The 26,506-nt window shown below is 59.1% G+C and overlaps 2 protein-coding genes across 6 annotated transcripts in view; both read right to left on the bottom strand.

Moving 5' to 3' along the window:
* Window positions 1-2,709: 2,709 nt before the first annotated feature.
* On the bottom strand, window positions 2,710-5,829 carry CRYBB2 (crystallin beta B2). 3 transcript variants are annotated; one of them, XM_063315685.1, is made up of 6 exons: window positions 5,413-5,829; window positions 4,663-4,730; window positions 4,270-4,388; window positions 3,815-3,947; window positions 3,267-3,409; window positions 2,710-3,004 (listed from the first exon to the last, which is right to left on the bottom strand). In XM_063315685.1, the coding sequence occupies exons 2-6, from the start codon at window positions 4,708-4,710 to the stop codon at window positions 2,836-2,838; spliced, it is 612 nt and encodes a 203-aa protein (XP_063171755.1). In that variant the 5' UTR covers window positions 4,711-4,730; window positions 5,413-5,829; the 3' UTR covers window positions 2,710-2,835. The 3 variants fall into 3 exon arrangements, with proteins under 3 accessions (XP_063171755.1, XP_063171756.1, XP_063171754.1); XM_063315686.1 differs by having other exon boundaries at window positions 5,568-5,829; XM_063315684.1 differs by lacking the exon at window positions 5,413-5,829 and having other exon boundaries at window positions 4,663-4,896.
* Window positions 5,830-6,971: 1,142 nt separating this feature from the next.
* The window catches only part of KIAA1671 (KIAA1671 ortholog), a 30,607-nt gene continuing 11,072 nt past the window's right edge, over window positions 6,972-26,506 (bottom strand). Inside the window, exons 6-12 of one of the 3 annotated variants that reach the window (XM_063315680.1) lie at window positions 11,014-11,132; window positions 10,230-10,449; window positions 9,964-10,150; window positions 9,448-9,572; window positions 9,079-9,218; window positions 8,796-8,887; window positions 6,972-8,561 (exon numbers count right to left, since the gene is read on the bottom strand). In XM_063315680.1, the coding sequence (XP_063171750.1) occupies window positions 8,557-8,561; window positions 8,796-8,887; window positions 9,079-9,218; window positions 9,448-9,572; window positions 9,964-10,150; window positions 10,230-10,449; window positions 11,014-11,132 (888 nt within the window). In that variant the 3' untranslated portion in view covers window positions 6,972-8,556. The remainder of the gene's footprint in view (window positions 8,562-8,795; window positions 8,888-9,078; window positions 9,219-9,447; window positions 9,573-9,963; window positions 10,151-10,229; window positions 10,450-11,013; window positions 11,133-26,506) is intronic. The other 2 variants (XM_063315681.1, XM_063315682.1) reach the window with 2 other exon arrangements.

The raw sequence follows: 26,506 nt of genomic DNA, 5'->3' as shown, positions 1-26,506 counted from the left end.
TCTGGCAATTCCAGCCTGGCACAGCTGGCAGGCCCAGAGTGAGGGAAGCAGATGCATCCAGTACACTGGTTAAAAAGCTCCAAAGGTTCTCCTTGGATTCAAAAAGGGTCCACTGCCAATGCCAGAGCCACCTCCAGATACGCCACCAGGAGCGGAAAAAAACTCTGGTCACAGCGATCAAACTGGCAGGCTCTCTTGCTTCTCCATGTGGGCACCAAGGCAGCTGCAGTACTCCCACCCTCTTGGGGGAAATTACAGGGAACCTGGAGCTCATGGCTCTTTCACCACGTATCCCCCCCACCCAGGACAGACACGACTGCCACGTGCAGGGACCAGAACTGATCCAGCTTCAAGAGGGCCAAAGGATCAGGCCCTTCTCCTTGGCCCTCTGAAGGGCAACCTGATGGGACTCCAACAGAGCCCAGGGGCTACCTTCCTCCGGCCAGAGGCCGCCAAGAAGCTCAAGGCTCGGGAATTAATAGCACAGCCTTTCCTCAACTTGTTTCCCAGAGCTACGTGCCACCATCCTCCTACGCTAGCATCTCAGATGTGCAAAAGGGAACATAGAAGGGTGCAAAACCAATGGTGGTGGGAGGTCTGGCCACTGAGCAAGAGACGGTCAGGCACAGAGCTGGGCTGAGGGCAAAAAGAAGCCTATCAGGGCACCCTTCCCTCTGCCCGGTTCAGCAGCACAGCTCGTTCTCACCTTGGCTGATTTCTGGCCGCCTTGCCCAGGGAAGACTGTCTGTCCATCCATTGTGCAGAATTTAAAAACAAATCGAAATATTTTGCAACGGACCCAGAGTGACCCATAGCCTGGCTGCAGCGGTCATATTTTTTCTGCCATATTTGGACGTGGGACAAACTGCTGGGAGCCGTTTACCTTCCAGTGACTAATCTGCTGGTGCATGTTAATCCTGTCAGGCCTCCACATGGCTGGGCATGAGAGGGCCTTGCTAACAAGCCAGCTGCGTCAGCCTTTCTCTGGCCATTGTGCGGCTGAAGGCAGATGTCCCAAAGCTTCCTGCCCCACTAAGTGGCTGACCCGCCAATGCAGGTCAAAGCCCTTGGCGACATGGAGAACTGGGCCTCCCGTGGGAGGGAAGCACGGTCTGCTGAGGAGGAAGGGCTCCCTGGAGTCCTGCCAGCCTTGCCATCTGGCTGCTTCCCCCTTCAAGGAGGCGCCAAGGCCCTTCTCTCCAGGGGCACCTGGAGCGTCTGTGTGAGTTGCTGATGCTGCCCAACAGGCGCTGGCTGTGACTGCCAGTCTGGGATCATTTGCTTCCAGACAGACGGCATGGATGCATCCTGCATACCAAGTGCTTCTGTCGAAGGCAGAGCTGCCTGGAGGCCAGCCTCTTCCTGGCCATGCTTCTCCGGCAGGGCCCGGTGCTTGGCTGCCTTTCAGCCATGGCGCGTGGGTGACGGGACTGAGCCGAGGGTTGCAAGGCCCTGCTGTCTTCCATGCCCAGGGAGCATTATACAAGTTAAGACCAATTAAAATGCTATTTAAAACTCCTTGTTCTCGTGGCTTTCTTAGCATGCAAGGCCTGCTGCTGGAGGAACCTGCACGGACATGCTGGTGCTCAGGGCCGGACTTCAAGGGACTGGGCAAGCCGTATCCCTGGCCTTGGAGCCAGTTCTGCTCAGAGGCCCCTCTGTGCCCAGAAGCAGAGCCCTCTGCGCAATTGGGAGGGACAGGACTGGTTGCAAGACTGCCCCTCCCAAGCGGAGGACCCACATTCCAGCGGGAAACCAGCTATCTCCATGGTCCCCGTGACCAAAGTCCTTGGGCATCCACCCACCCATAAGATCCCAAGCCCAGAGAGTCTGGAACCAGGAGGAGGGAGGGCAGTCTTTCTTGCGTGCCCCTCTGAGCCCTTCAGCCACGAGGCCCTTCCAAAAGATCGGTCTGGGTGGACTACGACCCCCATCTCCCCTAAGGGTCTCCTGGGCTCTGTGGGCTAGGGAAGGCCGGGCAAGGCAGCATCCAGGGAGGGGTGACTCAGCACCCCCACCTTAGAGCTCCAGCCCCAGGTCTGGTGGGCATCCCACAGCGCCTGAAGCAAAGCAAACGTGTGCCACTCCCTGTAAGCCCTGGGCATTGTGGGAAATGTGCCCAGGGTTCCTGCCAGGTTGAGAGGAGAGATGGAGAAACCCCCCACCCAGGCTGGTACCCTTCTCTTGTTTCCAGGAGATCTGGGGGTGGGGGAAGCTGGGGTGGGTTTTTTTTACAAAATCCCAGAGAGTCCAGCAGAGGCAAAGTTCAAGACTGGAGCGGGGCGGGAAGGGCAGCAGGCAGGAAACTGCCTCCCTTCCTCCCTCTTGCCCAGTGCACAGGGACTGGCAGGCTGGGCTTGCCCCCTTCCTGGCCCCCAATCTGAGCCTGGTGGGGAGGGGGACAGCCTCCCAGTCTCAGCGCTTTTAAAAGGGAATGAGAAGGAGGGCAAACGAGGGATCGGTTGCCCAGGGCTGCACGGTGGCTGTACGGCGCCTCCAATCTGAGGGCCATCTACCACAATCTGGCTGCAACACCACCAGGAGGGGGGCTCCTGGGCTTGGCTCCCCCTTGCATGCACCTCAGAGGGATGCTGCAGGAAGCTGGACCAGGAGGAGCTTTCTGTGATGCAGGAGGCCAGGGGTGGCCAGCCCTTTTCTGCCACGCCGGGAGAGTCGGAAGCCGAGCAAAGGGGCGAGCCGGGAAGAGCATTTTCAGATGACGAAAGCTTTATTCAGGGGTGGAAGCAGAAGCAGAGGCAGCGAGCAGAGGAGGGGGCCTGGATGGGTGGCGGAGGGGGGCCGGGAGGCGGGGGCGCTCCGGGGCCCTCCCGGGGCTTAGCTGGTGCGGTAGAAGGCGCCCTGCTGGTGCCACTGCATGTCCCGGATGCGCCGGACCGACTGGATGTGGGGCTGCTGGGCTCCGAACTCCAGGTTGTCCTTGTAGTCTCCCTTTTCGAACAGGCACTGGTACCCGCGGTAGCCAGGGTACTGGTAGCCAACCCACCTGCAGGAGGAGGGCAGGGTCAGGGGGAGGGTGGCCGGGAGCACCCCCTGGGCATGGAGCTCCAGTCCCCCGACTCCCCCGATGGGCAACTGAGGCCGGGAAACAGGAAGGAAACACCCTGAGAACGAGGGCCCCCCAAATTGGGAGCTCCCTCTCTGGCAGCCTATTCCTGGGCCCGGGTCCTCCTCTGCCGTTCCCTCCCTGGAGCCCAAGGCAGCTCGCAAAGGGAGGGCCCCCGCCGCCCGCCCGCCAGGAGACTTACGTGCCGCTCTGCACCCGCACGGAGGACACCTTCTCCTGGTAGCCGTAGGCGTGGAAACTGGGCACGTCATCATCCACAATCTCGATCTTCTTGCCACTGAAGCTGGGGTTCTCGTACAGAACGATCTTGTGCTCCTGGCTGTCCTGCAGGGGCGCAGGGAAGGGGAGGGCATTTTCAGCTGAGCCCCCCAGCTGCTGGGGGAGCTGGATACTGGCCCAAACCTGAACCGCTCTTAACTGCTTCCCAATTCAGGTTTGCTTTGTAGCCTGTTCAGACATAGTGGAGGGGGCCATTTTTTTCCTCCCGTTGCTGCTGCTGCCAAACTGGCCACCTTTCGTGGCCACCACCACCCTCCCTCAGTTTGGCCTGGCCACCATTGTGATCCCTCCCCACCCCCCTTCCAAAGGGGTAACAGAACAGCCCCTCACCCCACGGCAGAGAGTGGGGTTGCACGCACCTTGATGCCCATCTGCCTGTGGGCCTGCCCCAAAGCCCTCCCCCCCGAGACCCCTCCCCCCGTGCCTGGCCAGTGTGGACCGGCCGCTCACCACTTTGATGGGCCTCAAGGCGGTGATGCCATCGCTCCGGCAGCTGCTGGTCCAGGAGTCCCAGCGGGGGTACTCCCCCTTCTCAAAGATGAACTGCTCCCCTTTGAAGTGGGCCTGCTCATATCCGACCCAGCTGGGGGCAAAGCAGAGGCTTCAGCGGGGGCCCGGGTGGTGCCTGAGGCCCGGCCAGGAGTCCCAGGCAAGGAACCGTACCAGGGGTTTGGGGAGAAGGTGCCCCTGTGCTCATGTGGGTGCACTCGACAACTGAACTGCCATCCCACTGAAACGGGGGGCCGAGGTGGGCAGAGGAGAGTGATGCTCTGTCTCTGGGCCTTCCGCACACTGCCTGGAACTTTCTTACCCTTTGAAAAACGGATCCGGCCCACAGCAGCTGAACCTGCCCCCGGCCTCGGCATGGGAACTGCCTCCCCCGAGCCCTGTTTTTGGGTACTCACGGGCCTGAATGCACCAGAATGGAGCTGACTTTCTCTATGCCGGCCTCCTTCAAGTTGGGGCAAGGGTTGCTCAGCTCCTGGCAGCGGCCCTGGAAGTTCTCCTGTTCGAAGAGGGCAATCTGAAAGCGCAGAAAAGAGGCACCCGTCAGAGCCTTCAGGGCACGCCGAATCAATAGGCAAAGTAATCCCTCCGCTTTGGGACTGGTCCTGCCTGGGCGGGGTGGGGGAGCCAGCGATGCATTATGGCTCCAGTCTATAGAGCCCCTCCCTCCCTCCGTCTTCAAGGCAAAGAGGACCCCCATCTTCCTGCTCTCACACCGACACCTGGCCCGCACGAGTTGCTCTCCACCTGTCCTCCCCACCCAGGCGTACGGACAGAGGGGGCCCACTGACCTTGGAGCTGCTTTGCAGCTGCTTCGATGTTTGATGGTCCAAGGCCATGGCGGAAGGGGGGCTGCTCCCTGAGGAGAGAAGCCACAGCAGGGATGGCACACAGCCTCCGCCACCACCGCCCTAACTAGGGGCACCACCCTGGGGTGCTCCGCCAGGGCTAACAGCCCCTCCCGTCTTCCCCTCCTTAACGGGGACTGCTGGGCTGCAAGGGGACACCTGGCCCCTCTTTGGCTCAGGGGAGAAGCTGAGCCATTGCCCTGCTTGGGACTGGCCCAGGGCCTGCGAAGAAGGGGATGGCCAAAGGGATGCGTGCCAACCATAAAGAAGCAGGTGTGACCCCTTTTGCAAGAGAGAAAAGCTGGCAATTTCAAGGAAGGAGAGAGATTCTGCTCCGTCTGGCCCCAGTAAAACCCAAGGGGATCCTTCTGCGGGTAGCCAGAAGAGAGCCCTCGTTCACCATTTCCAGGGACCTGGGACAGGGGCTACAGCCATCCAAACAAGTGCTGCATCGGTCCAGAAAGCGACCAAACTTTGCCCCTTTGCCCACTACAGAGTCCCTCCCCTCGTTTTCCCGTAGCGGGTGGCGGGTTCCAGCCCTCTCTCTAAGCATTTCCCATTTTGCCTCTGCTCCATCCTACCCATCCGACCACTTTACTCCATCAGAGGTTCCACCCTGGTTGGAAAAGGAGCCCACGAAAACAGCGCCGTGCCCCTCCCCCGGAGAAAGAGGAGCGGAAGAAGGAAGCCTACCGGTTGCACCAAAAACTGCTTCTGCCGCTGAAAACCCGCCGCCGAGCCCGACGATTTATAGAGCGCGGCAGAGTCACAGGCCGGCGGTATTGAGCAACATGTGACCCAAACCAAGAATGCTGGATTAACGTATAATGCAAACAGAGGCAGCTCACCCCCAGCATCCTTTTGTCCTGCGGAAGGCTGAAAAGGAGAGGTATTTCATGAGCTTTCAGTTTGGAGCCACCCGCTTTGCTTTGTCAGCTTTGCGGGCAAGGGGAACCGGGTTTTGTTGACCACAGCAGGTGCACCCTGCCCCCGGGCATCGCTCTGCCAAAGAGCCCTTCTCCCACCCCGGCTGGCCCAGGGCTGTGTCAGCCAGAGCCCATCCCTGGGATGCATCCTGGCCACGTGGCCCTCAGAAAGCCCCCGATGGTGCCAAGTCATGGGTGGGCAGGTGTGTTTCTCCGCTCCTGCCATACCCTTGTCACCGCTGGCTGGAGAGGGAGAGGCCCCGGCATGAGGGGCTCCCTGGCCCACCAGCCCAAGTCCTCTGGGCAACGGCATTTGGGCAGCAAGGTGCGGCCAGAGGGACTTTTGTCTGCTGGAAATAAGATTCAAATTTGTAGTAAGATTCAGGAAACTCTGCTGACAAGCACATGGGGAGGGAATCCCTGAGTCCAGGAATGCCTACCTCCTCCACACGGGCATGCAGGGCTCGGGAAGGTGGGGGATGAGCGGTGCTGCGTGCAGCCGCCAAGGGCTTGGGGTGGGCATTCCTGCAACTGCTGCGGGTTCATGTTTGCCGGCTGCACTTCGGGTCTTCGGTCACCTGGGAGTCTCTTCAGCCTGCCCACATGTCCTGCCCTGGGAAAGTCCCGTCTCCCCAAAGGGGGTCGGGGGGGGGGACTGAGGAAACTGGCCAGAGCTCCCCAGGGGCTTCAGCCAAGATCTTGCGAAGAGCAAGTGGCAAAAGAGCAAGTCTCCTCAGTCAGGGCGCCTGCGGGCATGGGGGTCCCAGGCTGCCCTCTGCCAAAGAAGCAGGGAGAGGAGGTGGCAAAATGCAGACTTGGCGTTGGGCCACCTGTTTTCAGGGAACCCAACCAGGTCTTTTTGGCAGCCTCTGAATTCAGCAAGTGGCCTCGGGAGACACGGAGGCCTCCCGCGCTCCCCCTTGCGGCAAGAAACAGAAGGGATGGGGAAGCCTTTCGGTGGAAACGGAGCTTGACCACCACAGGTGGTCCAGCCTAAGTGGAACAGTGGCTTCCTTTGACCTGAAAAGGAGGCGGCAGGCAAAGGGTGGGGGGCCAGAGAGCAGCGCTCTGGCCTCCCAAGCCCAGCATCTCCTTGCCCGCAGGACAATGGGAGGCATCTGGACGCATCGGCCTCTTGTGGGCTGCTCCTGCCAGTTCACAGCCAGCTCACAGCGGATGCACGAGGCTCTCGCTGCACAACTGCTCCATGCTATCAACAGTGCCCCCACAACTCCATGCGCAGGGAAGTACCACGGCCACCAAGAGGAAGAGCACGGCAGAGTTACTTCCAACCATTAACAGAAGAAAACCGACAGCCACACCACGTTGCTCTGAACAGCGTGTTTTTAATCAGACTGATCAAGGCCAAGCATTTCTAGGAGCAGAACAACAGTGCCCTCCATGCCCAGCTTTATCTACAGACAAGTTCTCCCAGGAGTCCCAGCCTCGGAAACGCTGTGGATGCAGGGACTCCTCCTCCAAGGGGTGTGAGGGTGGGAGCCTCTCCTGTTCCTGGGTGGGGAGACCGGGTCTCACAGCTTCCAGGCATGGAGGGGAGGAGGACCAACTGGGCCCCCCAAACAAGGGGCAGGGCACCCGGGGGCTGGAGGCCCTAGGGAGCAGGAGGGCCTACCCCTCTGCCAAGGCCTGGGAAGAAAGGGAACCCATGGTCCAGGGCCAGCACCAGGGGGGGTGCAGAGGCAGCTGGCGGTCTCCCCCCAGGCCCATGCGTGTCTGGCCGAACCCTTTCTGACATCAGAGCTGTTGTGAGAAGAGCACTTGTGTGGGGGGGAGGCAATGCGAGTGTCTAAGCACAGCGCCTGTGGAGGCACAGAGGCTGGGGCTGTGGGCTGACCGGGGAGCCTTGCCACCCAGGCAGGACAACGGGCAGCCCTGGCACAGGTAGCTGTGCTGCTAAAAGTGCTTCCAAAGGGGCGAAGGGCAGAGGTGGGGATCCCCTCCCCCTGGCAGAACCAGAGGGTCTCCCAGCCCCCTCGCTTGTGGACACATCCACGGAACTGCCCGATCTGGGATTTCTCCGGCTGACCACGATGGAACTTGCAGGGCGCGAGCCTTTGCCCTGTTCCCAGGGGCCACGGCAGCCATCGAGAGGCGCATTCGTTTGCTGATCGATAGTCCCAAGTTTAGAGTGGGGCGGGGGGGCGCACTTCTGCCCCTGGACACTTGGGAGGGCAGGCATGGAATGCCACACTCCCTTCCCAAAATATTTGCAGGGCAATCTTCAGCAAAGAAAGACCCCCCGATTCTGCTACTGATCTGATATCCACACGACTGAGGCTGAGTTTCCTTTTCTCCCTTCCCGCTTTTTTTTTTTTTTTAAAGTAAATGAAAAAGTAACCTCCTTGGGTGATTTCCAGCCATTTTAAAGGAGACCGCCTGACTTTATTGCCTTCTCTCTCCTAGGAAAGGATAGCTCACCCTTGAAGCAATTACTCTACAGCCAACAAAACTTGTACAATAAAATCTCCTTTGATCCTTGAACAACAACAACAGCAACAACAAATCACATTGTCCCTGGCCAAAGAGCAAATCCACAAAGCGTTCAGCCGATCAAAAACAGATCCTTGAAAAGCAACCAGTCCCTCTTCCTCCTCCACAGGCAGCAAGTGTGATCTGTCTTCCCCTCCGCAAAGAGGGAGAGCTCGTTCGCGGAAGCGTCTCCCTCCCTGACAGGTCGAAGCTTCTCGTCCAGACTCCCCAGCAGGAAAGTGGTGCGTTGTGTTCCGGGGCAGCCTGGGCAGCGCAGGGCAGCGGGGCCGGGCCTTCTCCACTGCAAGCGAGGCCCAGAGGAAGACGCCGAGCGCAGAGCGGCCAAGGCCAGAGGAAGCCACGGGGCGGGGAGAGGGGCGCGGTCGGTTAAGGCAGCATCCTCTTCTGGCCGGTCACGGCTTCAACCTGGAAGGGGGGGCGGAATCAGGGCCTCGGCATCGGACCCACCTGGGCCTCCCCTGGCTCACGCGCTGCCCACCCACCCCCGTCTGCCAAGGAAACGTGCCCGTCGGAGCCCCCACCCGGCAGGACTCACCACCAGCAGCCGCGGGTGCTGAGGGTGAGCCCAGCCTGAGTGCGCCCTCTCCGGCTGTGCCGTCGACGCCGCCCCTTCTGCCAGCCCACGGTGCCCCTTCGCACCTGAGTCCTCTTCAGATGGGGCTTGGGGCCGGCCCTGCTGCTTCTTCCGGGACTTCAGCTCCTTCAGCCACCGGGGCGGCGGCTCCCCCAACCTGAAAGGGGCAGCGGAGCCTCAGCACCCTCCCTCACCCAGAGGTGCCTCCCTGCCACAGAGCAGGCCGGGGGACCCATACGGGCTGTGCCAAAGTACTGGGCACCCTCAGCACCCCTTCTGGCTTCCAGGGTTGTGTGGATCCAGCTGGCGTCGCAGACAGGACGCCCCCACCCCACCCCGTCATCTCACCTCTCTTCCTTCCCAGGGGCGGCCATCAGAGCCCCTCCTCTGGAGACCCCGGCCTGAAAGGGCACCTTGGGCGACTTGCAGAGTGGCGCAGGGGTGGCCTCCTCCCTCCCTTCTGACTCGTGTCTTTTCCTGAGCTGCGCCTGTGAAGGGAGCCCCCAGCCCCGCCTCAGAGAAAAGTGGAAAGCAACCGATTGACAATGGGGGTGGGGAGCTGCCCACAGCGCCAGGCCACCTGCAGAGACCCATCCGGCCATGCCAGGGACAAGCCTGCAACAGCCTTCAAGCCAGCCCGGGGGCGGGGGGGGGTGTCAGCAACAGAGCACCCATTTTCCAAGCATTTCGTATGGGGCTGGGGGTTCCCAGCAGTACCTTGAGCATGGAGGGGTCCAGGCCAAGAAACAGTGGCAGCCGTGGCTGGGAGGGGGGCGGCCTCTCTGCTGGCGGGGACTCCTCTTCCTCCTCTGACCCCCCTCCCCTGGGGGTGGGCTTCTCCTCTTCACCATGAAAAGGGGGGAGGGGGAGAATCATCACCAGGCCAGACTGGCCCTCCCCACTTCGAAAGCAACCGAGAGGGCTGCGAGCCAGGTGGCAGCAGCGGCTGCTCCGGTCCAGCTCCCCCGGGACAAGCCTGTCTTGGGGGCCTTGCCAGCTAGGCGTCCTGTATCCCTTTCCCAGAGACCCCCACCCACCCTGGCACAGCAAAGCGACTGCGGACAGGGAGGCCCCAAATCCCACAGCAGGCACAAACCCTGGAGCTGCAACTGTGCCCCACTTGGAGGACTCTGGGTGGGCCCATCAGGCCGTCTCTCCCCCTGCACCTCCGGGGCGCCATGCCTGGCTGCTATGCCGCGAGCAATCTCCACCCTTTCTCTCGCGGCCTCCTACCTGTGGAATCCCTGAACATCCAGCTGTGGCCCGCTTTGCCTGTTCCAGAGGAGGGCGTTGGCGGCCACTCGGCATCTCCGCCAGCACTCCTCCTGAGCACGTGGGAGATGGGGGCCCGGTGCTGCTGCCGCCTCTTGCCGAGCAGGGCCCGGCTCTTCAGGGCCCTCGAGTCCAGCCGGGGCGTTTGCTGGAAAAGGGGAACAGGCAGGCTTCAGCCGAAGCACAGAGCCGCCCCGGACGCCGAAGGGACTCACTGGGCCACTCACCTCCAGAAAGGAGAAATCTGGGCAGGCCCCCCTCGGGGGAGAAGCGCTGGCCCCGTCCACGGAATGCGCCTCCGGGCTGGAGTCCTCCGGGCTGGTGCTCCTCTGCTCCTTGGAGGAGGCCGGGTCCGTCTGAGAGGAGAACAAGGAGGCCTGGCTGCTGGGGGACGGCTTCTGGGCGGGGACTGAGCTGCTTTCCGAGGAAGGAGACTCCGGGACAAAACTAGGACAAGTGCCAGGAAGGATTAGGCCGGGGAACGGCAGTCTGGGGCATGCTTATTGCAAGGACCCCTCCCTCACCCAGTCGTGGCTTGCTCTGGGGAGGGGGAGTCCCAAAGGATCTCCCCTGGGCCCTAAGGAACCACCTGGCCCCCCGCAAGACCGGCCCCTTCCCTGCCGGAGAACAGAGGGGCCCCTGGTCAAGGAGCCAGTCGAACAGCAGGGGGCCCCACGGCTGCGTTTCCCAGGGAGGGTCTGGGAGGTGCTTCAGGAGCAGAACTGGAGAAAGAGGCCTGGGGAGCTCCTTCAAGCCAGTCCCCCACTCCCACCCCCACTGCCACGAAACCAGAGCTGGCTTTGGAGGTCTCGCGTGGTGCCAGGGAGGGGCTGCCGTGGCTCCCCAGCCTTCTTGCCCATCAACTAGCTTGCAGCAAATGGGGCCGCAGACACGACCTTGGCAGCCTGGCTTTGACCCGTTGAGCGCTAGGAAAAGGCACCCCCACCCCCGGACAGGCAGGAAGAGGATCCGAGCGCCACAACGCCACTGCTCCCCTTTCCTGTCCCTCACCTGTCTCTGCTGCGCCGCCGGTCCTCCCAGGTTCCGTACCGGCTGTCGGCCTCTCGCACAAGGACATCGGTGTCCCTGGCCTCCGCTGCTGGCTGGCCAAAGCACTGCTTGAAGTGGTCCTGGGCAGGCGAGAGGGGAGAGCTGATGTTACCCCCCTGCCAGGCGGAGAAACGCCCTGTGGAGCCTGGGGGGTCGGTGCCGGGTGGGAGAGACAGGGGCTCTCGGGCAGCACCTCCTCCCCCTTCCACTGGCCCATGGCTGGCGGGGCACCTTCATATCCGCAGCCAAGGAGCTGCCAGGCCAATTCTTACAACCCCCCTGGGGAAGCACAACCTCCACTAAAGGTGACCCAGCTTCCGTGGTCTTTATGTCCCTCCGGCAACTCCAAGACCCACCACCAGGGCGGGACGAGCCGTGGTCTTGCCTGGAAAGCCCAACCGCTTTCATGAGGGAGACGCTGCACTGAACCACCAGCGACAGCGCAACATTTGCCATGGGGCCCTCTCGCCACCCGAGGCACAACAAGGGGAGGGTGGATAAAAGACCCCCAGCTCTCCCACAACATGGGCAAGACTTGGGCAAAACACAGGAAAACCAGAGAAACTCTGCCTACTTGGGACATTTGCAAAGTCCAGGATCAGGACCCTCCCTTGCAAAAAAACTCGTCCTTCTCCTGCAGAAGTGGGTGTTTTTTCCTATTTAAAGATCCTGTGCCCAGAGTCAGACTAGATGACCTCCAAGCCTCTATGATTCCACACCTGAGAAACTTTCCCACTTGCAGATACTTTCCCCTTGCTGCTGGGCTTCTGCTGCAAGTCATGGCTGACTGAAGACGTCTCCACAAACAAGCGGAGACGACAGCTGCGAGCAACGAAAGACCAGCGAGTAGACCAGTCCCTCGGATCTCTCCGGAGAAGGAGATCGCCCATGAGTGCTCTGAATGGCAGCTCCTCACGAGGAGACCTTAAAACAGCCGGGGGAGATGACACCTCTGCTCTCAGCAGTGGTGGAGCCTTTCATAAGGACACTGAGCCAGCCGAACTCTCTAATCACATTCGGAAATGTTCAGTGGATATTAGAGACCTTCAAAACGGCAAGCTTAATTTGATACCGGGTAAGTTTTACCTTCTTCAGATTTAAGAAATTTTAAACAGAGACATAGGATTTTAAAATAATATACAATAGTCCAAAAGCAAAAAAAAAAAGGGGGGGGGCAGTTGATTTAAGAAAGTTTTAAACAGATTGGGAGACCAGAGAGATTTGGAATATTGGTTATTTTTGCTGTGTGATTTCAAAAACAAGTATGTAATTAAATAGTATATTATAATATACTCGTGGGAAACGACTGAAATGGAGCTAAACTCATATTAGGAACTGGGGCTTGGTGAAGGTTGCAAATGGACACTAGAGGGAACTAAAGGGCCAGGTGGAAAAGAGTTTAAATGGCTAAGCTGGTGATAATTTTTTCTTAAAGTTTTTTGAAGCATGGACTGAAATATTAATAACTAGTATCTCAGAAAGGATACAGATTTCAATAGATAAACTTTTAGAAGATGATGAGAAAAACTTTAAAAAACTTTTACCTGACACAGACATTATAGAGTTTGAAGGCATGGAAGGCAACAAAATTGAGATCACCAAAATGGGAGTACAAAAGACAAATCAAGAAAAGGGCAGAACCCTTCCAGGTCCGCCAAAGGCTCCATTGTTCTTCCCAGGTCGAATCCAGACCCATAAGCCCTTCTACCCGCCCCTCATCGACGGCTGATTCCCAGAAACTGGGACCCAACGTTTTTCTGGGCAAAGTCCCCCTCAACCTTGAAGGAGCTGCTCTGATTTACTCTCAGCAAATGGAGCCTCTTCATTGCTCTGGGACAGTTTGAACGATGAAACTGTGGGACGGAAGGGTCAGGAGGGAAGGGGGCGAATGGGCGAGGGTGTTTTCTTCAGCCGTTTCAGGTCTGGGAGGCAAAACGGGGCCCCTTCTCATCAGCTCTGGGGGTGAAGCAGCAGACCAGCCTCAGGTCACTCCTCCCCACTCTGAGGACTGCTCGGAAAACAGTCTTTGGGCCTCCGTGGCCAAGGGTCTCCTTCACTGCCCCAAATCTTCCCCACCTTTTCAGGCCACAGCATGGAAGCCGTTTCGCATCTCCGCTGGGTCCATCTATCACTGAAGCTGCAGGTTTGCTATCACTCTGCACAGCCAAGGATGACCCCACGGTTGGAAAAGGGCCCATGCCAACCTGGCAAGACCTGCAGCCGGCTCTGCCCCACCACACTGGTCCTGCTCCCCCGTCCACAAATGCCCGTTTCTGCCTGGAGGAATGCCTCAGGGGACATCACACACAAAAGAGGGCGCCAGAGAAGCAGTGGGTGCATGTGTCCACCCTACAGATGCAAAGCTGAGCTCCGCGCTCCTTTGCAAATACAGCTCTGGCTGCTGATGGAAGGAGTCCCCCTTGACACGGGGATCTGGGTAGGCTCAGCCTCCCACGCAAAACATGAGCAAATCTCACCACTTGCTCTCCAAAAGGTGGCATCCGGCTCACTGTGCGACTCCCCTGGGAACTGCCAGGCCCAGCACACAGTCAAAAGCATCCTGCGGAAATCTCCCGGCCCACACGGCTCAACCAAGTGGGATAACAAATGCGCTCTCATACGCGTGCAGACTCACTGGTGCTCTTTCCCCGAATACCCACTCCCACCCTCTGAGGGCCAGCAATGTGCAACCCCATAGAAAAAGGCTTCTACGAACTGTGTTCTGATGTCTTGCAGCCCAAGCTACTACCATGCGTTGTGTGGGAACGCTGCCAGTTCTTCTTCCCACAGCTATCTCAGGGTGCCAATCCACCACCTTCTGGTAGCACCTACAAGCAGAGCGACGCTGCTTTGCCACACAACTACTCACCCAAATACACATTGCGTGTTCCGGTCACAGCCAATCCTGCAGCCTGCTTAGCTGGGAAGGGCTCTATGCTGCACACACACACCCAGAAGCAGGAGGCGCCCCCTTAAGCCAGCCAAAGAAGCGGGTCCTATTATATTTCTCCACCAGACTGAGAGGCTGGCGATTCCTCGGCTGCCTCGCTTGCATGGACTTGATGCATCTTGCCCCGTGCGAGGGCGGGAAGGGACAGCCACTCTCAGCTGGAGCCCCGGAGGGTGACAGAGAGGAGACCACCGCTGAAAAGACCAAGCAGCAGCATCACGGCCTGGACGAGCTCCCCGGCCTCCCTGTTTGCCAGGTATGAGCCAACAGCCACTGAGGAGGACAGACTTCAAAAAGCAGCTGAATAAAACATGCTCTCAATTTCCAAAGGGAGCAACACTGCTGGCAGACACATACAGTCAGATGCACCCTCCTACAAAAAATAGAGGCGGCAAGGCCCGTCAAAGAGAGGCCTTCTTCTCTTTCTCTATGTGACCAGGAATATTTCTTTTAAGACATCCAGGCATGTTGCTTGGTTCTTGAGCTCAGCAAGGCGGAAACCTGAAAGATGCCTCTGTCTATCAAAACCACACAGGTCGTGGTGCCAACATCCGGATCCTTGATGCCTCTCATCCCATCGTTCCTGCCTGTTTCCTGTTCTGTTCAGCTGAAGGCTGGAGAAAGGCAGGAGAGAGGCAGGCACGCGGTTCCAAAGAGCGCCCCTCCCGCATACTCACAGTGGGGCGAGCCCGCTTTGCACGCAGAGCTCCCGGCCCACAGCAAGGCTCACCCCACTGCCCCGGAGAAGGAGCTCCACGCGGCGCCTCAGACCTCAAGAGCAAGAGGCGGCTGTTGCTGCCGCCGCAGATAAACAGCAGTTCCTAGAACTGACTGACCTCACCCAGGACGGCAGCTCTGGGGAGGCCTCTCCGCCCAAGCGAGCAATTGCCGCCTCTCCTGCAGCGCTGACTCCTTCCTGAAAGTGGCAGGGCCGGAGGATGGGGCGTTAGCCAGAGCAGGGGGGGGGGGCCTTCGGCACAAGCACCCAAGGGGGTCACATGGAGGTCCCCAAAGGGACGGCCACGGAGCCAAGATGGCGGGAGAGATGCCTGAAACCTTCTGACGCCCCATGTCCTCCGAGGGCTTCGCTTTGCTTCGCTGCCCCCGTCCACGAGGCCTTCCCAGAAACAGAAGCTTCACCAATAGGACCACGGTGGGTTTTCTTGCCTATTTCCGCTCCTCCCCAAAATACTCGGAAACGTTCGTTTCAAGTTGGAGAGTATTTTAAACTAAGTGCCGTAACGATACAGCCAGACATCTGCAACCATCTCCTACGTAAGTGGATGCTGTTTTGGCCGGGGGGCAGGGAGCCACTCAAGGCTTCCCCTTGGAAGAGCAAGCCTCACTTTGGTGGGAAAACCAAAGAACACCCCTTAACTATCTTTAAACTATGATGGTATGACTCTAAAGTGGAAGCCTGGATAGTGCCAGCATTCCAGCTGGCCAGGAGGAAATCAGGACCAACTTCCGCTCTGGATGCTGAAAGCAGAAGCTCCAAGGTCTTCCTGTGGGCCCAGAGAACGCGAACCCTCGGGCTTGCCTCCATCCCTAGTACCAGGTGAGCCAGCCAGGCCGCTATGGTTAATCCCCTCGGCACAGGAAGCTGGGCACAGCTCATCTTCTCCTCACGTAAGAGAACTCCCCACCCTCTCCCTGGGTGGCTGAACGCTCCTCTCACTGGCTGCTGCGGCACCCGCGTTGCTATGGATCCTGCGGCGGCTCAGAGGCTCCTGGTGAGGCATTTCAGAGCATCCTGCCAGGGCTCGGAGCACCAAGGATCAATAGGCAGGTTGCCATTTTTGAAAAAGAACCAGCAGATGAATCTGAGGGAGGAACAGTTTCTTCCTGCCACACAGGCCTGCTTCGGCAGAGTGGCATCCTAGGCATAAAAGGAGAACTGGTGCACCCAGAAGCAAAATATACCGACATCCCAAAACGCTAGCGTCTCATAATGCCAAGGCAGGACGGCCTGGCTCAAGCATCGGGATGATTTCAGCATCCACAGAAGTGCTGCTGAAGCAGCCGGGGAGAAGTCGCTAGTGAGGAGGAGGGTCGGGGTAGAGGCCCCTGGGATCTGCCCACAACCGCTGAGGTCCTGGAGCAGGAGCAAAGGAGGGGTGAGCGGAGAAAGCAGGAGGCCAGCGGGCCTAGGAAATGACCACAAGGAGGCCAGGGAGAGGCTTCATTCGGCTGCTCAACAGCAGCCAAGCAAGGTGTTCAGAAATCCCGGCAAAACGTGCCTCCAAAAGTGGCTTTCCTGAGAAGGCTGCAGCTCCATATTCCGGCTTGAAAAAAGGCCACGTCACCCACAGGGTGATGCAACTGCCAAGAGGAATGTTTTCTTTTGGATCGGGAGATGTCATCAGAGGTACTAAGCCAAGAGGGGGCAGAGCAGCACACCTAAAATAAGGTGGCCTTCTTCATGTGCTCTCCATGGGCACTGCACAGGTGGGGCTCAAACTAACCTCAGCTGGGCGCCGTTCAGAAATAAATAATTCAATTGCTCCAACGCGACGTCTGCAGGAAAACCCTGTTTATCACCAGGCACCGTCTGCAACCATTTTCTGGAGACGGGCTTCAAATTGCTGGCGTCTCCTGGACCTGCGAGGAGCATCCGCCATTTGGGATAAAGATGCACTGCCTTCAAGCCACTAAATCCAGGGTGCGCTGATGGGCGAGTGGTCACGTCCTCCCTGCCCAAGCCTCTTCCGAAGCAATCTGCCACATTTCTAGTGCCAGGCAGTTTCCCTCAGGGAACCATTTGGTCCCTCCAGGCTGTCTGCTGGGGCACAGCAACCCACCCACCATCCCGCCCCGCCTCCTGCTCTCTGGATAGTTCAGGAGAAAGGGCCGGCAGGTGGGGAGAGGTGCCCGTCACCAGCCTCAGCTATAATGTGTTAGACATCATGGGCCTTGATTCCCATCACTCCCAGCCAGCCTCTCCAGGCGCGAGAGAGAAGGGCGAAAGCAACAGCCAACTTGCTGGGCCCAGCCAGGCCCCGAGTCCCGCATTCACAGGACTACGTAAAGCACTGACTCTCCCTCGGACAGAGGGGAGAAAGGGGGTACGTGCACCGCCTATCCCAGCAATAAAAGCAGAGCCTTGGGGCCCAAATCCCCTCCCCCAGAGGCTGAAAAGAGCTGCTGGGAGACCAGCTGAGACCCAGAGCCACTTCCACCACCTCCCCCGGCAGCCAAAGGGAACTGTTGTTCAACGGATCTGGACCACACCAGGCTAGAGGTGGTGGCCCTGAATCCTGCAATGTCCCACCACGGTCAACCAACCTAGCTCTGGAGGGGTCATCCTGGCTTTAAGACCACAATGAAAGAATGGTTTGGCCTGGACTGAAAGGAAGAGAGGAGCCACGCCCGGAGCCAGATGAAGCAGGAGTCAGGGTCACGGAAGAAGACAAGGGCAACACGAGCCCAAGGTAAGGCTCAAATCCCGCCATCAGGTCCACTCCCTGTGGCCACAGCCCAGCTTCCGGTGGCCCACAGGAGCAACTTCACATCCCACTGCCCGTACAGTCTGCCTCAGCCTTTGGGAAGGGCGAGACCCCACAGTTATCCCTACACAGGCTTGGAAAAGAGTTCTGGGGAGACAGAGCTACCCTATAGCAAGGTGACCAACAGTATGATTTTGGGAAGGCAGTCCCAGCATCTCTTCATACCTTAATGTAATTTTGTAAACCACCGTTCTGGGGTAAACTTCCATGCCTCCCCAAGCAACCCAACACAAGAGGTGCAAAGTTCCCACCCGCTGAGGCATGGTATCGCCGAAGGACTGCACTTGTGAGTAGTGTCCATTTATTTCAGGGGCCTGGCAGAGTGGCCTGACAGCCCTGAGAACTTTGGCCTAAAACTGACCTAGGGCCAACTGAGAGCATCAACCATGCCAGGCTTGTCTGGCAGGTCATGTGTTCGCAGTATCGCCTGGTTAAAGTCCTCCGTGTGGACTGATATTTGCAGAAGTGAATCAAAACAAGGCTTGAATTGCTGGTGCCAGGGCAAGAAGCCACCTGGTTTGCACAGCTGGGGGCGAGAAGTTTCTCCTTCTTTGACTGATTTCCACCCAGGGGAAGCATGCACAAAACTGACCCCCCCCCACCAGCGCCCAGGTTACCAACCGCAGGCAACTCTTCCGACCAGGGACCTTTTGGGGTCCAGTTTCGGCCTCTGGTCCAAGGCGCACCATGGCCCATTCCCTTGGGAGCTGCTCTGATCTCTGCCTTTGCCTGCTTGTCACACAAAGACACCTTTCAGGCGGGGCCACGCAAGGAGCAAGTTTTCACCTGCCTGAAAGCACCACATGCGAAGGCACAAGGAAGCTCCTGGGTGAAAAAACACCAGGCACAACGGGTGCATGAAACCCTGAGGCGAGACTGTCGGGCCCCTGGACGGGTAGGGCTAGAAGGGTAGACGCCGGGGACACATTTCAGTCCAGGCAGAGCAGAAGGCAGCTCTCCGGCCCCAAAGGGAACCTGAAAAAAGCAGGCTCTCGTCCTGTCGGGGACCCTAAAAGGTCAAGACGCCGAACTGTCAGCTCCTGCCCTGCCCAAACACTGGGCACCATGTTTAATTTCAAAAGTGTCCGTTGCTCCAAGGCTGGGGCTATTTCCTGGATGGTGCTGATCTGTTCTTTGAGAAGCAACAGCTTTCACAAGTTTTCAAGCATGCAGTAAGTTTTTACATTTCCAAGAAAAAAAGAACCAACAACTTCGAAATCTAGAACAGAGCATCAAGAGCAGTGTTTCCCAACCTCAGCCACTTTAAGACGTGTGGACTTCAACTCCCAGAATGCCCCAACCAGCACGGTCACTGCTAAGAATTCTAGGAGTTGAAGTCCGCAGGTCCTAAAGCAGCCAAGGTTGGGAAAGATGGATTTAGAGGAAGAAGAACAGAGCGACCACCACCTTCCTTCTCCAGCAAATTCTCCTTCAGTTTGGCCGAGGATGGCGAGAGGCCTTTCGGTTGGCTAGAGTTCCTCTGTTGACACCAGATAAGCTAACTTTTGCCTGGTCCCTTCTCTGGAAAACGCAAGGCCAGAGGACAAGTTCCTGCTGTGACCTCATAGGCCAAAGATAAACTGCCACAAAAGGCAAACCCATCCAAACATCCTCAACTGCTTATAAACTGCTTCATTACAGGACATCTGCTCTGCCCAAAGAAGAAAAGTCCCCCCCACCCGAATGAACGAAGCCTCGCACCGTCCTGCCATCCAGTCCAAGCCAGCTTTCTCCAGGGAAGACCCGGCTCAGCTTCCGAGGGGCCGGCTGGAGAGGGATTCCGCTCTCTGGACAGGCTTGGCCTTAGAGCCCAAAGGGGCTTCTGTGCCCTTCTGACCGCCCTGCTCCCCCCCCCACTCCCCTGCCCCACGTGCCTCCAAGCAGCAGGTGACTCTCAATGCCTGACCCACCAGCTCTGCTTGGTACACAGGGTCAGCACGATGCCTTTGGTCTCCTGCCAGCCAGATCATGGGCAGGACTACCAGCCTTCCCTCCGAGGGAGACTGCAGGGGTTGCCCATCCTGGAGCCCTGCTGGACCCCTCCCCTCCGGACCCTACTTACGCTTGGTCTGGACTGAGCCAGGGCCCAAGGTTCACAGCCCTCGCGCTCCGGGCTGGTCAACGCAGGGCCGCCCTCGCCTATGGGGAAGGACGCTGAGCCCGGCAGGGTTGGGCAGGGGCTCCCCTCGCCCAGGGACAGGGCCGGGGCGCTGGCCTGGGAGCCAAGGGATTCTGAGGCTGACCATCTGCCCCGTCCCGCCTGCTCGCCCCCCCCCGCCTCTTTAGGGCAGGAGCTCCCTGTCTCTCACTCCGCTCTGACTGAGGCCTAGTCCAAGCCCGGCAGGCCAGGCACCTGGGCAGAGGCCAGCGGGGGGGGGGGGTCTTCCAGGGGGCTTTCGTCCGGCCCTCCCGCCCCTCCTTACGAGGTCAGGCGGCGGCTGCTCTGCACCGGCGGGCCGCTTCCGGAGAGAGGAGAGCCCGCGCTGGCTGCGCAGGGAGAACTGCCGGAGGGACTCCCTGCTCCGCGAGGCGAGGTGCCTGAAGGAGGCCGTGCGCTTGAAGGGGGCCCGGCCCGGCCCCTCGCCCGCCGGCCGCTCGGGGGCCACGGCCGCGGTGACCAGGTTCAGGGCCTCGTGGAGGGAGCGGCGCATCGAGCCCACCCAGTGGCTCACGTGGCTCTGGGCCCCCGCCAGCTTGTCCCCCAGGTAGTCCATGGCTGCGCGGCGGCTCCGCAGCCCGGTGGCGCCGCCGGGACGCACGACGGACGACGCAGCCGCCCTCCTTCCCCGAGCGCAGGTACCGCCGGCCCCGCTCCGGGCGGGAGAGGGAGGGGCTGGGGATCGGAGGGGGCGCTCAAGACGTCCCTCTCCTCAGCTGCCGCCGCCGGTTAACCCCTTCGGGCGAGAAAGCTCTGGAGGGGCCAGAGCAGCCTCCTCGTGCCCGGCGGGCTCCCACGCAGGAAGGTCCTTTTCTGGCCAGGAGCATCCCGGAAGAGCCGCGGGGCCGCCCCCCACAGCCCCATTTGCTGTCGAGGGGCTGGTGGCTGGAGTCCCGCTGAAAGCCTCTTTTAGCCTCTCCCCTCAGCGGTCACTGACCCCAGGAGAGCGGGCGGGGGGAGGCAGCGCACACCCGGCTGGGCTGGCACTGAGCTGGCTGGCAACTCTTGAGCTTGCGGGGGAGGGGGGGGCAGGCAGGCGGGCCGCCCTCCTCCTCCTCCTCCTCCGAGTCTGCACCATGCAACGCCTCTCTGCCAGTGCAGCGGCGCCAGCCTTTGAGGGCACGGGCAGCTCCCTCCCGGGGACGAGGCCTTGCTCCTGCTCGGCCGGGTCGGGCGCGCGGGTGAGGTCGCCATGGCAACCAGCGAGGAACAGCATCCGCCGGGCGACTCAGGCGCATCCATCCATCCGCACGATGCGGCTTGCACGCCGCCACCGCGTCACAAGCGGCCCAGCCACCCTGCATTAACCCTCTCCTGCAAGCCGCCCTCTGTCCTCCCTTTCGCTCAAGAGGTGCATGCCACGCCCACGCCCCAGCCCTGCCCACGAATGCCCCTGCCCTCTGCCAAGGATGGCTTCCCCCGTCCTGTCCCCCCACCCTGGTAAGCTGACCATTGGTTTTCCCCCACAACCAGGATGGTAAATGCGGACAGTCTCTGGATTTCTGAACAGCCCCCGGGGCCCAGGAACGCTGCAGAAGGGGAGGCATCCTCTAACGGGGGAGGGGGCTCTCTCCCCTGCAACTGCCAGGTACCTACAGTCAGGCCCCTGGGCACTTCACTGCTCCAGAGGGAGGGATGAAATTTTGCCTGGAAAGTCATGGATGCCACCACGTGATAGCCAGCTAGATGGGTAAATGGGTAGAACAACAATCCAGTGGTAGCCAGTTCCAATGGCCAATCCCCCAAACATGGGGAAGAACAAACCCTGGGCGGGGGCTGAGCTCTCCACACGACAACAGATGTAAGGAAAAGGGAGAGACAGCCACACAATCTGCTCCCTCTTCAGCCACTTCTCTTCCTAGAAGAACGAGGGAGGGAAAACCACTGCTTGGTTCTTCTTTCAGGAGAAGCCAGCCCCAAAGCTGGTGTGCCTGCTGCCTCGCGAGAGCTGGTTCTGTTCATGTGTGGCTGGACTGGGAGAGGCGCACTCAGAAGAGCGCCTGAAGGTGGACTGCGAGGATGGATGGGCTGGGGGGTTTCTGGTGCCGAGGGCCAGATCAGCACCCTGGAATCCTCCTTGTGGCCAGTGGGCACAGAAGCGAGGGCCAGGCGGGACTTTTGTGGGAACAACCAGGGTGGGGGGCGAAGTAACCGAGGCCCCCCGAGCAGCCCGTCTCCTGCCCAGCTGGGCCACTGTCAGCAGACCCCATCCAGGGCCTGCATTTCCCAGGTCCCTCCTCCCATCCGCCTCCCTTCATCGCGTGCCTCTTTTTACGGCGGCTCCGGGACAAGGGCTGCCCCCCTTCTGTTATTCGGGGAGCCATTCAGATGAAGGGGCAATAGCTTAAGCAGACACCCCACTTCTCATTGCTGAGGGGAATCCAAAATGCTGCCTTCACAGCGGCAAAGCTGGATGTGACTGATAAGAGGGAATTTGGAAAAGGGGAGAGGTGAAGGGGCTTCCGGCCTGGGGGGATCGAGACTCAGAGTTGTGGGGCCACGGCCGAAGGGGCCTCCCTGGGGTCTCCTCCAGCTGCTTCCTGGCCTCCGTCCCTCTAGGCGCGCTTCCCTTTCCTCTCCTAAGGGGACAATGACCCTGCCTTCCCCGCTACGGTGGCTGCTGCCCTTTGGCCAGATGACTTCACTTAAGCCGGCTGGTCTTGCCCAGGCCCTCCAAAAATAGCAGGCCGGGGAGGGAGAACAGGTGCTTGGAAGCACCCACCTCTTCCTGCATCAACAGGAGTCACACGCCGCCTTCCATACTTTCCTGCTTCTGCCACTGCCCTAAAGGCAGGCTGAAAATATTATTAAAAATAACTGGCAACTCCACTGATCTGAAATCCAATGGCAGAAGGTATTTGGAACGGCTCTTCCTTTTGCCCGCTCGTTCCGCAGCCACTCCACCCCAATAACGTTTCTTAGGAGAGGAAGAGCTGGCCAAATGCAGGGATTTAATAGTCAAGCAGCATCAGCCTTTGGGCAGAATCACATCAAAGGCCTACCCCTGTGAAGGCAACTACGTTTTTAATTTACAACACCCCAAAATCCTTCACTCCTGACTGAGCTGGCTGGGGCTAATGGGAGTCGAAACCCTCTTTTGCCCAGCAGTGGCCAACCTGAAATTAAAAGGCAGAAAAAATATTTTTTTCCTGGTAGTTCCACAGCATCTGGACTGGCCAGGGATCCCCTGGTTAACTTGTCATATTACCATCCTTTTTGCCCATCCCGCACGGAGCACCGTTCATTCTGGGTCCTGCCACCAGCACTGCACAAAGCAGAGCGGGAATCACTCCGCCCACCCACTTTCTCCATGGCCATCCAGTGCTTTGGCTGGGTTCGCACTGCTTGGTGGGATAGGAAAAAGTGGGGTTAGGCAGCCCATGATTCAGCATGATGTAGGAACCCAACCATTTCCCAGCAGGCCTGACCTTAAGCCAGAATAGGCTTCTTCCCTGCCACAGCAACGGTACTTTGCTCGGGTCAGGTCCAGCCTGTCGGGGGAACCCAGGCCGCATCTGCCCACACCGTGTCTCCCGCTTGGTCCCATTTACCCGTTTTGGCAAGCGACTGGGAGCCCTCAGTCTCTCGAGCCCTACGCACCAGGAGGCATCTAAGCAGTCGGGCAAGAAAACAGTCATTTGCCCATCTTGCAAAGTCTCCAAAAACCACTGGCTCAGACACTCCTTGGTTGGACCTCCTCCAAGCAGCAGAGCAGAAAGGGTGCAAGAAGGCCTGTGTGGGCTCTGAGGATTTTGAGGCCTCAGCCAATATTTCAGTCAGGGGGTGCCTGGGAAAAGGCCAGGTTCCCATGCCCACCGCAGAGGCAGTCCCTCGTGTTCAGAGGGGCCTGCCTGCCTGCCAATCCCATGCTTGGCCTGGCCGAATGCCTTAATGCTACCTGCTAACATCCATTTGCAAGAGGGCTTTATTTCAGTCTGTCAAAAAGGCTCCCTCACGGGGGTGAGCTGTTGAGAAAATGATACACGGCCCCCAGGAAATGCCTCTTAGCACCATGCCCTGATCTCTCACAATCTTGGATCGTTAGAAGCAGGCCACCCAAAGGGAAACGAAGGAAACCAGACAACGACATTGTTCTCTCTGTGACTGAGAACAGCTTAGGAAGTCTTCTGTTTTGCAGCTGTCTCCCTTATCCAGCAGTTTTTGACAGCAACCATCGCACCGTACAGTCAGGGAGGGAACGGTACCAAAAGGCAACCTTTGCACAATGTAAAGTGACTGTGTCTGAAGAAGTGTAGAAGATGCTGTCTCAGAAAACCAAAGCTTTGGCGACTGCCGTCACGCAGAACTGTTGCTCGATGAGAATCCCCTTTAAAACGGTGTACTTTAAGTGGTGCATCTGGCAGGACAGCTTCCGGCTGTGCCTCTGGGCCATTTGCAGAATTGCAAGGAGGGGCAAATCAAGCTCCCTTCTGCTTCCCAGGCCACACCCACTTGCTGCTAGTCAGGGGGGGGGGCGCATGGCCAGCAGGGGAAACACTTAACTGGGGCCAGAGGAGCACAGTGCATCTCCGGAGATGCAGCACGCGAGTCCCAGGTGGCTGCTGGGACTGTATTTCTCGTCCTTATTTAGAAGCACACAGACGTGTGCGGAGTGACTCACTGGAAGGGAACATGCCAAGGGACTCATGAAGTTATAAATATCTTACGTGCAATTCTACATCATCATCATCATACAGGAGAAGACGACGCCTCACCCGAAGTCTGGCATTCCAGCTGGGTGCGCGCATAACGTTGGGCCACACTGGGGTCTGCTCCGCCACAGCTTGTTCCAGGCAGCAAGGCTTAAAACCCCTGGCTTACCACTGTCTGTGAATCAAGCCTTGCAGGGCAGAAACACAGAGCGGGCTGCAGAAGAGCCTTGTTTTAGAAAGGGGCAAAGCAAAATGCCGAGAAAGGGTGCCCTCCACCCGCCAGGCGGGAAGGACGGAGGCGGCGGGGTTTACACCCCAGGCACAGCCTTGGGATTACAAGCCTTGGGCTCTCACCATCCAAGAGGCCAGAGTGCAAGCAGTCAGGTGTGGGGCTGGAGTCAAGGGCTTGGCGTCACCTCGTTCCAGAAGGAAGCATATCTGCTGGGAGGGAGGGAGGGAGGGAGGACCCTGCCATCCAAAAAGGGTTGTCCCTGGGAAGCTGGCAGGATGGGCAGGCCTTCCCTCTGCCACCCTCCCTTCTCAGGCCAGAAGACAGCCCTGAGCATGGGCTGCTGCTTCCCGGCTCCTTCCACAAATCCAGGGCTATCCAGGGGTCTCCTGGAAGGCTCTCCTCTCCTTCCGCCCAGCTGGAACATGCAAGAGGGGCAGCCAGCCAGGCAGAGAGCCAGGTACAACCTGGGGAAGGCACGGAGGCCCCCTCCTCTGCGAAATTTGGACTCCCCCCTCCTCCCCCCCAACAGACAGCCACCTTGGCGGGCAGCGCTCATCCTCCACCTTCACTCCGTGCATCTTCAAAGGCACTTTGGAAAGACAAGCAACCCGCCTTCTTGTCCCTCTATTAAGAGGGCCCTAGCCGCCAGGCCAAGGGCTGGACTGTGTGGGTCTCTCCAGAAGAGCAGCGCCTAAGAAGGGGAAGGGTCCCCTGCAAACAGAAGGAGAGCCGGGCTCCAAGCACCCCCCCAACGTACACCCACTTCCAATCTGGGGGCTGCTCTGAACAAGCCCCCTCTTGTGGCCAGGCCATGGGATTGCTCTAGGAAAGAGCTGCTGGGATTTGATGAAAAATCCAGAGTCACTGGAACCCTGTCCACACACTCCCCAGTTCCCGAGAGGGAGAGGCAACCCATGGGTGCCTCATGAGCTAGACGTGGGCTTCCTGCCGCAAGCGGTCCCATCACCTCAGTCCCACAACACGCCCTCTGAGCCTCAAGGCGAACGCCCCCCACCCCCAACTGGCCGCCTGAACGGCCAGGTCCCTGTCCCTGCTGGGGCTGAGCCCTCACCCGCCTCGAGGGCACAGGCGGCAGAGACAGGCCCACCGGGAGAAGCTGGTCCAGCAGCATCCGCTCCGCCAGAGTTCTCCGAGCTTCAGAACTACCAATTATTTTTCTCAAAGGGCCGTTACCGGGACTGACAGATACCTCTGCCATTAAGCGCTCTGTTTTGTGCTGCGGTTTCATCTGCTTATCGCAGTTTTATGATACGCAGTGAGCAGAAACACAGGGGAGGGGTCACAAACGCATCCACCTTCCACTTGTCCCTGAAAGGAGCAGCTTCCCACTCCCCCCCCCAAAAGCCAGAGCCAAACACGTTGGGGTGCCTGGAATACGGACACCCGCAGCCCCACTGCCACCTCCCACCCATGGGCCGCTTTGCTCTGACTGCAACCGAAAGGTAAGGCCAGTTCCCGGCCAGGCCTTTTCCTTTGCTTTCCTTACACTTCGCTCTTGGGACACAAAATGACTCGTTCCCACCACGCGTTTACCCAGCTCCAAAGGCAGTCCTGTCTGGAAATGCCAGCAGCCCCTCCAAAGCACCCTGTACCCCTCCCCTGGGAAGAGAGGCCCTTCGCCACATTCTTGCTCAAACGCCCCTCGTAGCTGGGCAACCAGTGCACTCCGGGCAGCTCAGAATCAGTACAGCTGGAGGGTTTGCAAACCACGCACCTTGGAAACCAGCTGTATCCAGAACTACCATGCGGGGCGGGGGGGAGGGCGCTTTTTTTGGCAGGGCTGCCACCACCCTCGTGTCGCATGCCCTGCAAGTGCCGCCAGAGGCAAGCAAGGAGAGGCGCGGAAGGCACTTCAGAAAGCTCTCCAGCAGGCCCATAAAGGCATGAAAGGAAAAGGCGAGGAGGAAGGAAGAGGAAAAGCACAGCCAGCAGCCT

Source organism: Candoia aspera, chromosome 15 (genome assembly GCF_035149785.1).
Source record: "Candoia aspera isolate rCanAsp1 chromosome 15, rCanAsp1.hap2, whole genome shotgun sequence".
Classification (NCBI taxonomy): domain Eukaryota; kingdom Metazoa; phylum Chordata; class Lepidosauria; order Squamata; family Boidae; genus Candoia; species Candoia aspera.
Note: the sequence above shows the minus strand (reverse complement) of the source record. Positions and strands in the feature narration are given on the sequence as shown.

What these genes read in the sequence shown, in the direction of transcription:
- CRYBB2 (XM_063315685.1), bottom strand. Translation starts at nt 4,710, where the DNA reads ATGGCCTTGGACCATCAAACATCGAAGCAGCTGCAAAGCAGCTCCAAG. An exon ending in AGCTGCAAAGCAGCTCCAAG is followed by an intron (nt 4,389 to 4,662) that starts GTCAGTGGGCCC and finishes CTGCGCTTTCAG; the next exon opens with ATTGCCCTCTTCGAACAGGA. An exon ending in ATTCTGGTGCATTCAGGCCC is followed by an intron (nt 3,948 to 4,269) that starts GTGAGTACCCAA and finishes CTTTGCCCCCAG; the next exon opens with CTGGGTCGGATATGAGCAGG.